This window comes from Bos grunniens, chromosome X (genome assembly GCF_055505025.1).
Source record: "Bos grunniens cultivar Pamir isolate PY7600 chromosome X, Bosgru_T2T1.0, whole genome shotgun sequence".
In the NCBI taxonomy this organism is placed as follows: Eukaryota; Metazoa; Chordata; class Mammalia; order Artiodactyla; family Bovidae; genus Bos; species Bos grunniens.
Genome location: NC_141194.1, coordinates 37,872,266 through 37,888,340, shown reverse-complemented (window position 1 = coordinate 37,888,340; position 16,075 = coordinate 37,872,266). Strand labels below are relative to the sequence as shown.

The window sequence follows — 16,075 nt, the reverse complement described above, 5'->3', positions numbered from 1 at the left end:
AAGTGAAATTTCTGCCTTTAAGATAGGTTTCTAGGCCTCAAAATGCATGTGTGCTTGAGCCTCTTGAAAAATTCAAAATGTTAACTAAGCACTCTGATAAGCTAGTCAAGTTGGTTGAAAACTCTAATATATGTAACTTCCCATAAATACTCTGAGTATTTATGAACTTTTTGTTGAGACTTACCTTGGTATTGAGTTAGAAAGAAAAAGCTTGGAAGTAAATCTTGTTGGTAGTTTCTTCCCAAACAAATCTGAATACTTACAAAGGTGATTATCTACCACTTTGAAATACCAGAGAAAAATAAAATTAGCTTTTGCTAAAAAAAAAAAGTTTATTTTTATTTAATGACTAAGCCATTCATTGGCAGATTAGAAAGCAACAAACTTTTGTCAAGTTTCGTTAACACATTTGCTTTTTTTATTTTTTAGAATATAGTCTACATCTGGATTAAAAAAGTTTTAAATAAATTTAAGACATATAACAACAGTGGAACCCTTCATCATTCTATGTACAACATGGATAGAATGTCAGTTGGTTCCATCTCGGGTAAGTCCACTTTCTCATAATAATGTTATTATTTTCACCAAGTGGCAAGCTTCGTACAAGCTGGCACCGTGCCAGCTTACACATACTGGGGTGGGGGTGACATGAAAGGGATGGGATAGAGGTGCCACAGGACAACTATACAGTGTAACAGAAAATCATTAATAAACTAGTACCGGTTACCGACACAGTGCTGTTTGTGCGCTTATCACAATGGAATCGCCGAAGTTTCAGAGCAAGGAGGAGATTCGAAATACTTAGTACGGGGCAACTGTTACAAAAAGAAATAGTGCAAACAGGAAAACTGATGCAACCTTAGCAACACTGTGGCCTCCACCAGCCCAACGGCAGGGCGGCGGGAGGCTGCGCACCCGCCCAGCCTTCCCCAGCGCCCAGCTCCGGGCAGCGCTCCCAAGTGTGGCAACCCAGCGCCGCGCCCCGGAATGGCCTATTCTCGGGCCTTCTCCTCCGGAAAGAAAAGAAACTCCAGGAAAGGCACAGACTGAATGCAGGGCGTCAACTCAGGCCCATTCCCACCAAAGTAGAACACAGCCCCCTCATTCCCCCACCTCCGCCCGACCCCGCCGGGGGAGAGAAGGAAGTCCTTGAGCACTATCCCACCTCTTTGGCCACCACTTTCCTCTCTGCTCTCGCCAAAGAAGCCCCTTCCTCCATGCTACCCTGCTGCGCCCCCATTATGTACGCAGCCCCCCAACTTTGCAGTCCGCCCATCGCGCCCTACAGCCAGAAAGAAAATAGCTTTAAGGAAAGAGAGAGGGTGAGATATGGGGCCAGGAAGGGTGCGGGACAGCCGCGGGCGAGCCGCCTCAGTGCCCCCAATTGCTGAAGCCGATCTCCTGCTTGTATCTGTTAGTGAGGATGTTGGCTTTGCGCGTGAGTTTGGAGAGCACAGTGTGCAGCCCTCGCAGGTGGTAGTGGAACTGCTGTTCCAGGTCCTCCTCGCCGGTGTCCGCGCCCTCCAGGTTGCTCAGGTCCACCAGGATGTCCTTGGACTTCCAGGCGCTCCCCTCCTCGCTCCCTGCCGCCGGCGGCTGGTGCAGGACCCCCCACTCGATGTCGTTGCGGATGGACTTGAGCAGCACGTAGTGGCTGTACATGTCCCGGGAGGGCGCGAAAAAGCTGCCATTGGCGCTGCCCGGGCTAGGGGCCGGAGGCGTGCGCTCCTCCATGCAGCCGCCACTGCCGCCTACCTCCACGCCGACGTCGTTGTCCAGCTCGGGCTCGGCCAGTGGCACGTCACGCAGCAGACTGGGCACCATCACCGTCTGGTCCATGTTATTCACGGCGCCGATGAAGCGATTCATGGCGTTAAAGAGCGAGTGCTTCTGGTTGTAGGTGTCGCAAATTTGCATCATGGTGGCCGCGTGGGCGCCGAAGCACAGGGGCGCAGGGGCACGGGATGGCCGGCTAGGGCGAGGGGCTGCCCGCCTTCACGCGCTCTGAGAGGCCGGCGCCGGGAGCCTGGCTACTGCCGGTGCGGCGGGATTCCCGGCTCCTCCTCTGCCCTCTCCAACTCTCGTCTTGATCGCAGCCCGGCCCTGCGGGATGCGCGACTTCTGGCTTTGGTGTCCGGAAGCTTGCGATATCAGCTCGTGGTCCCTGGGTCGAGCCCTTGCCTGCTTGGAAGACGGGGACGAAAGAGAAGATTATTCACCCAGCTAGGGTACCCGGTACCCTCGCCTGCGCGCACCGCCCCTCCCCTCCCCCACCCCACCCCCCCATTCCCTGGGTTACTGCTTCTCTGGGACGGCGCCCGGGTGGCTCCCAGCAATCAGGCGGTCCCACCTCCTAGCGCACCCAGTGCCTCTGAGAGAAAGAAAGTGGGCTCCCCACTCCAGTCTCCCTCCTCAAAGCCGGAGTCCAAGCACCCCCGAAGACCCGGCAGAAATGGGAAGGGGGCACGCACTTCCTCCGGCGCCTCGAGATCCCCTGCTGCTGGGTAGCTCAGTGTTCCCGCTCCCGGCGGCTGCTGCCTGCGGCTGCTGCGGCGGTCAGTGGCCGAACTGTGTTTGCGGGCGGTGGTGGTGGCGTGGGCCCCCTACCCATCCCAGGTGCTCAATTTATAGAGCCCCGGAAAGGTGTCGCCGACGCTCAGGGCCACCCCCTGTGTCTCCTCCTCCCGCCTCCACGGCAGCGCCGAGATAAAAGGCCCAAGCTGAGGATGACCGGGAGTAACACTCTCTGGGCCCTTTCTACAGCGGGGGCGGGGCGTGCTGGGCCAGCCCCGCCTCTCGCCTGATACCCGGGCGGAGGGAGGGCGCCGTGGCAGGGCAGGGCAGAGGAGAGATGGAGCAGCCAGCCGCACCCGCCAGCGCCGAGTGCAGAGCAGGCCAGTTTGGGGGGGAGGGTCAGGCGCTGTGTGGGTAAAGGAGGCGCCGCCGTTCCCTGCGGCCAGTGGGCGGGCTGGAGTGCGGGGGATGGGTGGGCCTTGCTCATGTTCCGGGGGTGGGAAAACCGAATTGCTGGTGCCCTGGTCGTAAAGTGAGCACCCCCCACCCCAACAGCGCATCTATGCTGGCAGTGGCCCGGAAACTACCAATCTGGTTTATTAATAGCCGTCGGGGAAAAGGGACCCGCAGTAGCAGCAACTCCATCCCGAGACTCTTACGTAAGAAGGGTGAAAGAAGGGTGACGGGGCATGCCGGCTGCACGTGGACGTGTGGTGCTCCCGCCACGGCCCTGGCTTTGGCCTACTGCGGGGGCGGGGAGAAGAGCCTCAGAGGCTTTTGCCTCCCTCCTGGCTGGGTCTTTCGCAATATTTCCAGTAACATCCGTTGCCAAGGGATGAAGAGCGACCCATCTTTGTATCTGCACAGTCTTCCAGGAGATCAGATGTGGCGATGGGAAGTAGCCAAATTCCTGACTTTTGCCCAAATCCCGCTACTCAGAGATCCGTGGCCTTTTGGCTGCCAAAGGGCCAGGAGAGAGTGACAGTAGGTAGGGTCGTGCCGGGTGTCTTTCATCATTTAACAGAAAAGTGGGGGAGGTGTCCAGTATTTTTTTTTAGGAGGGAGTTTGAAATGTTCCTTTCCAAAAATAGTTCTTAAAACGCAAGGTCATTCAATAGGGCCTAAAACTATGTACCAAATTGCTGGATTTAACTTTTCAGTCTTGCACCTTAAATTTCAGTTTGAGACTCTAAACCATAGCCCGTTTTCAGTTTTTTTTTCCCATCTCATTTCCTATGCCATGTCCTTCATCCAACAGTGTTTTCCAACAGTCCTACAGATAATCCAAGAAGACTCAAGTTTCTAATTTTTAATCTCTTTTCTCTAAAACCTTTTAAGGGTGCTTTTAGTACTGTTTTTTCACAGGACAAAAGTGCCAAAAGGGAGAAGCACAAAATAAGTTTATTTTTTCCCCTCTCTTTCACTTCAATAATCTATATTTAATTTTTTCCCACGGCAAACCATCTTCCTAATTGTCTTTTGAATGAAAATCTGACTTAGTGCTACAAGGGTGGGACAGACGAGACAGAGCCCAGCCCGGGGAGCCCCCCTCCCAGGGCTTATTAGTTCTGCCAGACCATAGCCCTTGTTTTTTCATCTGTAAAACTGGAATCATGTTACTGGCTCAACCTATCAGGGTCTTTGGGAGAATCAGTGGAAAGAAAAATGTAGACCAAAAAAGCATTATATAAATTTCAAGCATTAAAATAATCTCATCCTCTGTTTACACATGTGGAAATTTACAAACTCATCCAGCCCCAATTTCCTCCTCAATAAAATGGAGCTTCTCCCATGGGCTGTGCCAAATTTTGGTTAATGGTGAATAAGATAATAGATATAAAAATTATTATATAAACTGTAAAGTATAAAGGTGAAATTATACTTAGTATAGGATCTTTTCATAGTCTCAAGGTTTTTACCTGAAGGGTCCGAAACCTTAAACATGTGAAAATGGTTCATGATGATTCACAGACCCTTCCCCACCGCCCCCAATGCTTAGACAACTGGCAAGTACAAAACACTCCAGCTTGAATTTAAGCCCTTTTGCACAATGACAGACAAAAATCATTGCAACAAGAAATCTCAAAAAAAAAAAAAAAAGACGCACATCCAGTCTTCAATAACTGATTATCTATAAATTAAAACGCATTTTGTCCCCTATGACAGACAGGCTTGATATTTTAAGTACATATGCCTCTGGATGAAAATTTAGTATTCAGATTTGAGTTACTAAATGCTGGGATCCTGCCTCTTTTCTTCCCAGTTTCAGCAAAGTGTGATAATAACTCGCAGAAAACGGAAATTCAAGTGATCTAGCAAAGGAATCCCAGCAAAACCCCTCCCAGCTTGAGAGAAAGCCCCTAATGCCTTCTTTTCGGTCTCCACTCCCCACTCTGAGCTGTTTCCTTCCTTCTTCTGGGGTTGAGGTTACACTCCATCCCCCCAGTTTCTTGATTCCTTTTCTTTCACATTTCTTAAACACTGTAAGAGAAAGATGGCTCTTGCACCTGCCTGCAAAACTTCCCAAACCGGGCCTTCTCAGTTCCCCCAGGGCCAGAACAAGAACTCACGCCCACTGGGGTAACTCCGGAACAGAAAGGTCGGGATCCAGAGCTCCGGGCCCTTGGAATCACCCCACCACCGCCCCTCCGGCTTCAGCCAATCAGATGCTGTCCGGGAGTATTATGCAAATAACCCTTCGTGCCCTAGCCAGTGAGGAGACACGGCCCCCTCCCTCCAGCATCCTGTTTCACCCCAGCCGCGCCGAACTGGCGGCGGCGTCCTTGGCAACCGGAGCGCCGCCAATTTTCCCCTGCACAGAGGCTGAAAAAAAAAAACATTAAAATGGTTTCTTGTGGTCATCTGGAAGAGGAGCGGGTGGGCCTGGCCAGGCCGCAGGCGAACAGCCTCTCCGTTGCTTCAGGCACTTTACCAGTTGCAATCTGGAACAGGCTGGAGATACTGAACAACCTGCCCAGGCCTTATTTTGCCTCTGGAAAACAGAAGTCATCCAGTGAGCAAACAACTTTTGAGTACTTTTTGCAGGCTAGCAGGCTCAAGGCTTCCTCCCAAATACGCTAAATTCTCTGTAAAAGCTTCGTCTGGAATCTGGCGCCCACCCGACTTCTTGATCCACAGCTCCAACTCCGGAGCTCAATTCAGATTAATTCCCCACGTTTACCTTCTTCAGCAACCAGAAAGTCACATTTTGCTGGTCTATCTCCCAATAAGTGTTCACAGATGCCCCCTTCTGTGTCCTTTGAATAGTTTGGGGAAAGATGGCATTTCAAGTAACCAGAAATTTATCAACAAATGCAATAAACTGGTCAACAGTAAACTGGTCAAAGAAGACAGATTGGAGAAAGAAGAGATTTGGCCTAGAGCTTATGTGAAGGTGGTATCCTTATAAAGCTAGAAACCAGCTCAACTCAAGAAAGTGGAGACTCTAGGTTACTATGAGGCAAAATGTAGAAGGAACCACTTCATGCTAAGTGTCCTAGAAAGATGATAATCAGACTGTCTTAAGACCATGTAGTCCAACCATTCACTTGTGCTGAAATTGCTCACAACATCCCCACCAAGTGGTCACCCTGGCCCACATTCTTATAATTTCCATCTTCTAGGTTAGTTCTCCTGTCTTGGAGCAGCCCTCCAGGAAGCCATGGAGGACTGTCAGGTATTTGAAGGTAGATAGGTTCTCCAGTTGGAGAGTTCTCTTGCCTGGAAAATCCCATGGATGGAGGAGCCTGGTAGGCTGCAGTCCGTGGGGTCGCTAAGAGTCAGACATGACTGAGCGACTTCACTTTCACTTTTCACTTTCATGCATTGGAGAAGGAAATGGCAACCCACTCCAGTGTTCTTGCCTGGAGAATCCCAGGGACGAGGGAGCCTGGTGGGCTGCCTTCTATGGGGTCGCACAGAGTTGGACACGACTGAAGTGACTTAGCAGCAGCAGCAGGGTCTCCAGTTCAGTTTCTTCAAGCCAGCTATTCCAAGTTCCTGAAGCCGTTCTTCATGGTCTCTCTGGAGTTACTCATTCATCCTGGCCACCGTCTTTGGAAGTAGCTCCACTTTACTTGTAAGTGTGGCACCTGGAATTAATTCAAGCACCATCTTTTTTTAGGACAAAATGGAGTGGCATGGCCACCCATTTAACTTTAAATGGTACCTTTTCTAGATCATATTTATTGCCCACAAGTGCTTGGAACTTAGACATGCTAACACATTTAAACATCACGACAACTCTGAGAAGAAAGTAAGGATCACAGAATTTGAATGGCCAAAGTAGCAGAAGTGGGATTTGACCTAGTTTGCTGGTGCCAGAACCAATGTTTCTTCCACTACCCAACAAATATCTATTCCTTTACAATGTCACCTACCATTTAAATGGACTTGTGTTAGCTGCTACATCTATATGTAGCTGATTAACAAAATTCTGTGTATCCCGTTTGTTTTTTTTTAATCGGAGTATAGTTGATTTAAAATGTGTTAGTTTCAGGTGTACAGCAAAGTGATTCAGTTCTTTTTCAGATTCTTTTCCCTTCTAGGTTATTACAAAATACTGAGTATAGTTCCCTGTTCTCTACAGTAGGTCCTCATTGATTATCTGTTTTATATACAGTAGTGTGTATCTGTTAATCCCAAATTCCTAATTTATCCCTCCTCCCTCATTTCCCTTTTGGTAACATTGTTTTCTATGTCTGTGGGTCTATTTCTGTTTTGTTAATAAGTTCATTTGTATCATTTGTTTTTTAGATTCCACATATAAGTGATATCATAAGATATTTGTCTTTCTCTGGCTAACTTTACTTACTATAATAATCTCTGGGTCCATCCATGTTGCTGCAGATGGCATTACTTCCTTCTTTTTTATGACTTTTACACACACACACACATACATACATACCGCATCTTCTTTATCCATATATTGATGGATGTTTAGGTTTTTTCCATGCCTTGGCTATTGTAAGTAGTGCTGCAATGAATATTGGGGTGCATGTATCTTTTCAAATTATGGTTTTCTCCAGATAGATGCCCAGGAAGGGTATTGCTAGATCATATGGTAGCTCTGTTTTTAGTTTTTTTGAGAAATCTCCATACTATACTTAATAGTGGCTGTACCAGTTTACATTCGCACTAACAGTGTAGGAGTGTTCCTTTCTCCTCACACTCTCCAGAATTTATTATTTGTAGACTTTTTGATGATGGCCATTCTGATCAGTGTGAGGTGATACTTCATTGTAGTTTTGATTTCTCTAATAATTAGTGATATTGAGCATCTTTCATTTGCCTGTTAGCCATCTATATGTCTCCTTAGGAGAAATGTCTATTTAGATCTTCTACCCATTTTTTGATGTTGAGCTATATTGAGCTGTTTACGTATTTTGGAAATTAATCCCCTGTCAGTTTCATCATTTACAAATGTTATCTTTCATTCTATAGGCTGTCCTTTCATTTTATGATTTCCTTTGCTATGCAAAAGCTTTTAATTAGGTCCCATTGTTTTTATTTCCATTACTCTAGATACAGATCCAAAAAGATCTTGCTGCAATCTTTATCAAAGATTGTTCTGCCTATGGTTTCCTCTAGGAGTTTTGTAATATCTGGTCTTACGTTAGGTCTTTAATCCGTTTTGAGTTTATTTTTGTATGCAGTGTTAGAGAATGTTCTAATGTATTTGGATATTACCCATATGTTTGATAACTATACTTTATATTTATCCAGGTTATTGATGATTTACAGGGGACACTGGCTGGCCAAAGGGCAAATTACTTTGAAACACTTGGAAAGCTTCTTCAGCTTGATATCAACCCATTAATTAGCATCTTTAAATAATTAATTAATTAGCACGTTTTGGCATATGTTGTTTCAGCCAGCTATGAATCATGTTAATTGTACAATCATCTAGCCCTTATTTTTCTTCTTGACCACAGAATATTATGAGAGGCCCTGCTAAGTGCCTTGCTAGAGTTCCAAGTTAATGGCCAGTTTTTCTTTTATGGAATTGGGAAGTTGGGTATTTTTGTCATCTGCCATGGAGGAACCACTGTCACATGATACAAAAATGCAGAAATGGCATCATAATATTCTGAGTTAAATTTGCAAGTGGGTGGTATTAATCTCAGTGTAATTGTCATCATAGGAAACACCCTCACAAAGATTTAGTTGGGAAAAGATAAGAAGATGCTAAAACCTGGGAACATGGCAGTAGTGAGTCTGCTGGCCTCCAACCTTGAGCTTGCAGGTTCTGGCATGTCCGAATATATTGTGGTTAGCACTTTGTCCCAATCTTGTTTTTAAGAAGCTTTTTTAGACTTGAATCCAGGAGGAGTAGAGCAAAGGAAAAACTGAGACTACTAAAGACTACCTTTTATTGCTCTTAGTATTTCTGCATCTTTGGGGATTTTAAACCACATGGAAAATGAGGCACTTAATTTGGATGTGGTAAATAAGAAAATTGATTGATTTGTGAATTCTATAATTTTTTATAATTCACTATATTTTTAATCAATTTATAGGTTTTCTTACCTACCATATAAGCTTTTCTCCATCTGATTATTCCTAGATCTCTTAGAATTCTAAGACTTTCTTACACCATCAGCATAGAAGGGACAATGGAAGTGGTCTTCCTTTCCTCTCTTCTGTTTGTGTCAATTTACTGAATTTGAATTCTTAAATTAAATTCAAAGTTTACAATTTATAGTACTAAAGTAACATTGAGAAAGAAGATATAATTATCAATATTTCATATGTTCAAGTCCTAACCTGAGTCATATATATGTGTATATATATGTCATACTTTACTGTTTTTATATACCATTTTTATATAGGCTTATATATACAACCCATTTAATTGAAACTACAATGTCATTAATGCAATGCTATCTGATACAAAACTTCAATAGTTCTATGCCATTATTTCCTCTTTTAACCCTAACAATAAAGGAAATTGGACCAAGACAAGATGCACTGGAGATGAGGGGAATCCATCTACATCATATTAAGTCCAGGTAGAGTATTTAGGCTAGTCTCATAATGGCACCCCACTCCAGTACTCTTGCCTGGAGAATCCCATGGACGGAGGAGCCTGGTAGGCTGCAGTCCATGGGGTCGCTAAGAGTCGGACACGACTGAGGTGACTTAGCAGCAGCAGCATAATTATGAGCCGGAAGAAAAGAATAGCATGGCAAACTAAAACAAACAAACAAAAGATAGTATGCAGGAGATATAAGTCTGGAAGTAAGTACAACACAGAGACCCTTGCAGCTCTAGAAGACCTTAGTAAGAATACGAAAAACAGTAAACCATTAGGGAGATTTTAAAAAGGAAATGGCAGAGCAAAGGAACAAAATTTAAACACCTCCCCTCAAAGGCAAACAAACTAGTAGAAAGTTAATAAATAAATTATAAACAAAGTATTCATGAAAAAAGTTAAATTACTGGCATAGAGAGAGAGTTTAAATAATCACAGAGAATTAATAAAGAAAATAGAGAGGAAATGTTGGATATAGAAACAAAAACAACATGATATAAACCTAATTGACATCACTGAGGTAGAGATTTCAACAATCCAAGTTAGAAAAAAAATACGATATAGATATTTATATATCTAGATATAGATATATATGATATAGAAAACTTTGCAAACATGTTCCTCTGCAGATTTAATAAGCACACTATATACCAGGTAAAATTATTCAGAAAAGCTGACATTGAAAAACAAGCTAGTTATATTTTTCAACTTCAAGGAAGAAGAAAAAAGTCTTCAAGTATCCAAGCAGGAATAGAAGTCGTCAAAAAGATGGTGGTTACATAAGAGGATAGAATCAAACCAACTTGACAGAAACATTCAATGACAGGAGACAGTGGAACTATAAGTAAGAAATGTAACTCAAGAATATGATATTACTCAAGTGAAAACAATACTCAGACATTCTCAAATATGAACTCAGAGCTTTTCTTGAAAAAGAATACTCAGTGATAAAATTCTGCCAACGAAAAAAGGAATCAAAATAAATAACTCAGGAATGGAAAACTCTGATGAAGAGATTCATGGTGAACTTCAATCCACTGAAATATAAAAATAAGATTAACCAGTGAGGGTACTATGATTTCAGAACAGAATAAATATTTTAAACACTGACAGTGTAAAAATAATGCTAGCAACAAAATTGGTAGATGAGGGAATAAAGAGTGGCAGAGCTAATCACCTTTCATCATAGCAGGTCTATCAGTGAATCTAAAACCAAATTGTGCCATTTAAAAAATGAAGACACCAACATCTTAGTAATTTTCAAGATATTTTTTTCTTGGCTTATAGGAATCTTTTTGCTGTTGCTTAATTGCTAAGTTGTGTCTGACTCTTTTGTGACCCCATGGACTGTAGCCCCGCCAGGTTCCTCTGTCCATGAGATTTTTCCCATGCAAAAATACTGGAGAGGGTTGCCATTTCCTTCTCCAGGGGATCCTCCCCACCCAGGCATCAAACCCGCCACTCTTGCATTGGCAGACAGATTCTTTACCGTTGAGACACCTGGGAAGCCTATAGGAATGTTTTAGGAACCAATATATTCTGGAGCAAGAATCTCTTCTAAAGTTCAGTATTTCAGTGTCATCTCACTACTCAAAATTCAAGTAAAATTAATTTTCACATTTCATTTAAAGTAGCATGCACAATAATGTTCTATTGCTTCATCTGAGTGCCAGCTGCTAGTAATAGAGGTGTGTTCAATTTGCAGAAATTTATTAAACTGACACATTTGAACATTTTTCTTCATATATGTTGTACTTGAATATATTTTTTGAAATTCTATTAATATAAACATCTCTAAGAGTGAAAGTGTGTATGTGAGAGAGACAACAGTCTGATATAGTGATCTGGTTTGGAATTAAATGCTCTCAGTATTGTTCTGGTAAAAACATTTGTGAACCCAAATATTAAGTGGAAATAAAAAAGCAGTAAGCCCTCTGAACTTTGGGTAAAAACACTATTGTTCTTGCTGTCTGCTCCTGTCAACTTGCAATTTAAGAAAGCCAATATTTGGAGCTTCCAAGCCTTGGTCTTAGAGAGATGATATTCTCTGAGGCAATTCCATTAAAACAGTGTTTTTCTATAACCCCCCTAAATACTGTTTCTAAAACTACCTTTGTACAGCACATTTATGAATAGGTAGCTGCCTCTGTAACATTATTCTATTGTTCATCTGTTAAGATGATTCGAAATATCTGGAAATCTGATATCTACTATTCAGTTTGTGAAGTCTGCACTTTTTTAACCCTAAAAATAGAAAAGTTCATGTTAGTCGAGTTTTAAGTCTCCTACCCACTTATCTACATCCTGAAATCTACAGTATATACAGTCATCACTCGGTATCTGCAGGATCTGCTTCCAAGAGCCCCTGCATAAACCAAAATCCTTGGATGCTTGAGTCCCATAATGGACCCTCAGTATCTGAGGTTTTGTATCTTCAGATTCAACCAACAGCACATCATGTAGGGCTGTAGTATTTACTATTGAAAACAATCCACATATACGTGGACCCTGGCAGTTCAAACACACGTTGTTAAAGGGTCAAGTGTATATACTGTTTACCATGCTACTGTGTAAAGATTATCCTGGCCACTTTGGCCTGCAGAGATTGGGCTCTAGATCAACATTGGTCCTGGGTAATCCAAAATTCAACTGGGACACATAATCAATTTCCTTTTTTTCCTAAATGGTTTCACAATTAGTAGAAATTTGAAAATTAACTCATGTGTACACACTATTAATAAGTGACTTTGTCATATTTATCATTGTTATAATTGTCATTTTGTTCCTGGAAGAATATTAGACAGGGAAACGTTTTCCATCTTTAAGACACAGAATGTCTTGTGTAATTTCATTTTGTGCCAAGAGGGTGATTACCTTGGCTGGAAGTAGAAAGTGTTTGTTTGTGGCGTAGAGTTCAGTCAGCAATATTTACCAAAAATGTTTATTTTGGGCTACATGGTATCTTTAGAAATGACTTATTTGGCTTCTGTTGGAGGGGGTCAAATATCATTCCAATCCTGATTTAAACTATAAGTGGAAATGCTGAGGTAATTCACATAGTAATTTGATTTTGGGTTTTAGAAAGAACAACCTTCATTTACTTAACAAAATGTCTGTAAGAGAAAAAATTGAACAGAGTTGCTATGTATGAAAACTTATCTCTCTCATTTAGTCTCCTTCACTAGCAGATTAACTAAATCATTCGAATCATAGTGCTTTGGATTCAGAATCCAGAATATTCCAAATTGAAGATTCTTCAGAATCTATAAAATATTAAATTAAGAAATTCTAGTGTGGGGTGTGATCCTCACCTAGAGCTAGACACCCTGGAATGTGAAGTCAAGTGGGCCTTAGAAAGCATCACACGAACAAAGCTAGTGGAGGTGATGGAATTCCAGTTGAGCTATTTCAAATCTTGAAAGATGATGCTGTGAAAGTGCTGCACTCAATATGCCAGCAAATTTGGAAAACTCAGCAGTGGCCACAGGACTGGAAAAGGTCAGTTTTCATTCCAATCCCAAAGAAAGGCAATGCCAAAGAATGCTCAAACTACTGCACAATTGCACTCATCTCACACACTAGGAAAGTAATACTCAAAATTCTCCAAGCCAGGCTTCAGTGATACATGAACTGTGAACTTCCAGATGTTCAAACTGGTTTTAGGAAAGGCAGAGGAACCAGAGATCAAATTGCCAACATCCGCTGGATCATCAAAAAGCAAGAGAGTTCCAGAAAAACATCTATTTCTGCTTTATTGACTGTGCCAAAGCCTTTGACTGTCTGGATCACAATAAACTGTGGAAAATTCTCAAAGAGATGGGAATACCAGACCACCTGACCTGCCTCTTGAGAACCCTATATGCAGGTCAGGAAGCAACAGTTAGAACTGGACATGGAACAACAGACTGGTTCCAAATAGGAAAAGGAGTTCGTCAAGGCTGTATATTGTCACCCTGCTTATTGAACTTCTATGCAGAGTACATCATGAGAAACACTGGGCTAGAAGAAGCACAAGCTGGAATCAAGATTGCCGGGAGAAATATCAATAACCTCAGATATGCAGATGACACCACCCTTATGGCAGAAAGTGAAGAGGAACTCAAAAGCCTCTTGATGAAAGTGAAATAGGAGAGTGAAAAAGTTGGCTTCAAGCTCAACATTCAGAAAACTAAGATCATGGCATCCAGTCACATCACTTCATGGGAAATAGATGGGTAAACAGTGGAAACAGTGTCAGACTTTTTTGGAGGGGGGCTCCAAAATCACTGCAGCTGGTGACTGCAGCCATGAAATTAAAAAACGCTTACTCCTTGGAAGGAAAGTTATGACCAACCTAGATAGCATATTCAAAAGCAGAGATATTACTTTGCCAACAAAGGTCCATCTAGTCAAGGCTATGGTTTTTCCAGTGGACATGTATGGATGTGGAAGTTGTACTCTGAAGAAAGCTGAGCACTGAAGAATTGATGCTTGTGAACTGTGGTGTTGGATAAGACTCTTGAGAGTCCCTTGGACTGCAAGGAGATCCACCCAGTCCATTGTAAAGGAGATCAGTCCTGGGTGTTCTTTGGAAGGACTGATGCTAAAGCTGAAACTCCAATACTTTGGCCACCTCATGGGAAGAGTTGACTCACTGGAAAAGACTCTGATGCTGGGAGGGATTGGGGGCAGGAGAAGGGGACGACAGAGGATGAGATGGCTGGATGGCATCACCAACTCAATGCACATGAGTTTTGGTGAACTCCGGGAGTTGGTGATGGACAGGGAGGCCTGGCGTGCTGCGATTCATGGGGTCACAAAGAGTCGGACACTACTGAGCGACTGAACTAAACTGAACTGATGCAGTTATAGAATATCAAGCATATGGTAGGTAGTAAATATGTCACCTGGCTATGATATATATATATATATTTTTTTTTTTTACAGTATATTGTATTAGTATATATCATGAGGCTCTATGTGAGGACTGTGAATGACAGTAAATACCTGTACTTTCTTGTAGCTCATCTATCTTTTGTAATGTGAAGCATTTTGGGAAGTCTTGAACCTCTTCCACTTGCAAATTTTGGGATTACATGATGCCTTTTTTTCTTTTCTCCTCCCTCTTCCTTCTCTTTCCTCTCTCTTTTCAGCTCTCTCATTATGCTCTCTCAGCACACATTCTTAAAACAATTCACAAATTCCTAATCGTACATAATGCGAATATTTACAGCACTCATGATTTAAATCTCTCAAACTTATTTGCCAAGAAAGGAAACATTTGAAGAAACAGGAATTTAGAGAGAAGTCATAAATGAAAGAAGGAGAGGAAGTTAGCCATGTAAATAGCTGGGGGGAAAGCAAGTCAGACAGGGGAAACAGCCAGTGCAAAGGTCTTGAGGCAAAGATGTGCTTGAAATTAGTCAAGGAATGACAAAGAGGCTGTTGTGGCAGTAGCAGATAGAGTAAAGGTGAGAGTATTAGGTGATGAAATTCAAAAGGCGATGGGGTCAGATCACAGAGGGATTTGTAAGCTATTTTAAAGACTCACTCTTACTGGAGGAAGAATCGTCATTGGAGTGTTTTGAGCAAAAGCATGACATGATTTGATTTACATATAAAAAGAACCCTCTGTTATTCTCCGGGTTGAGAATAACCTCCAGAGGAGCAAGAGTGGAAGCTAGATGAGCAGTCAGAAGACCATTGAGAGATGAAGGTGGCTTAGACAAAGATGGCAGTGGTGATAAGTGCAACCACTTAAATGTTCTAGGTACATTTAAAAAGTTGAGCCAGTAAAATCTGCTGATGGATTGAATTTAGGTGTCAGAAAAAAAGAAGATAATCAAGGAAGACAAGTTTTTGATCTAGGTAACCAAAAAGAGATAACACTGAAATGGGAAAGGCTGCTGGCAGAGCATGTTTGAGTGAGAAGATCAAGAATCCAATTTTAAACATGTTAATTTCAAGATACCTATTATACATCAAACAAGGACTCTGCATAGGTGGTCACATATCAGTGTTGAATCATAGTAAGTGCTGTCCCAGATCTTTATTTTCGTAAGAGTGCAGTGGATCCAAAAGGTTTTGATGATAAAAAATCCACCACCAACAGTAAATATCCCTAACCCCCTCACCAGCCACACCATTCCTTTTGTACCCTGCACAAGCTGCCTTCCCCAGAGTTGTCTAAGCATCTCTGTCACCCCGTATTCACTCCTCAACCCACTCCACTCTAGCTTCTAGTGTCATCTCTCTACAGATAGTTTTCTCTGATGCTACTAGTCACTGTCCATAATGCAGATCAAGTTTTCAGTTCTCCTGCTACTTGATGTTGTCAATACTTGACACTGCCGACCAAGGACATCCTCGTTGAGATGTGCTCTTTCCTCATCTTCCGAGTTTTTCTCCTTTCTCTCTTGCTTAGCCTCCATTGCTAGTTTATCCTTCTCTTCCCAGTCTTTAAATGTTGGAGTTCATAAAGATTCCCTCTTAGAGACTCTTTTCCCCTTGTTCTTTAGCCCTGGGAAGTGTCATCCATTCATGGTGTCA

At 42.8% G+C, this 16,075-nt stretch overlaps 1 protein-coding gene across 2 annotated transcripts; it reads right to left on the bottom strand.

Annotated features, from left to right (window-relative positions):
* Window positions 1–395: 395 nt before the first annotated feature.
* Window positions 396–2,728, bottom strand: MID1IP1 (MID1 interacting protein 1). Of its 2 annotated transcripts, none has more exons than XM_086387687.1 (2): window positions 2,472–2,728; window positions 396–2,184 (listed from the first exon to the last, which is right to left on the bottom strand). In XM_086387687.1, exon 2 carries the CDS (start codon window positions 1,918–1,920, stop codon window positions 1,372–1,374), a length of 549 nt encoding a protein of 182 aa, XP_086243813.1. In that variant the 5' UTR covers window positions 1,921–2,184; window positions 2,472–2,728; the 3' UTR covers window positions 396–1,371. The 2 variants fall into 2 exon arrangements, with proteins under 2 accessions (XP_086243813.1, XP_086243812.1); XM_086387686.1 differs by having other exon boundaries at window positions 396–2,181.
* Between the last annotated feature and the right edge of the window lie 13,347 nt (window positions 2,729–16,075).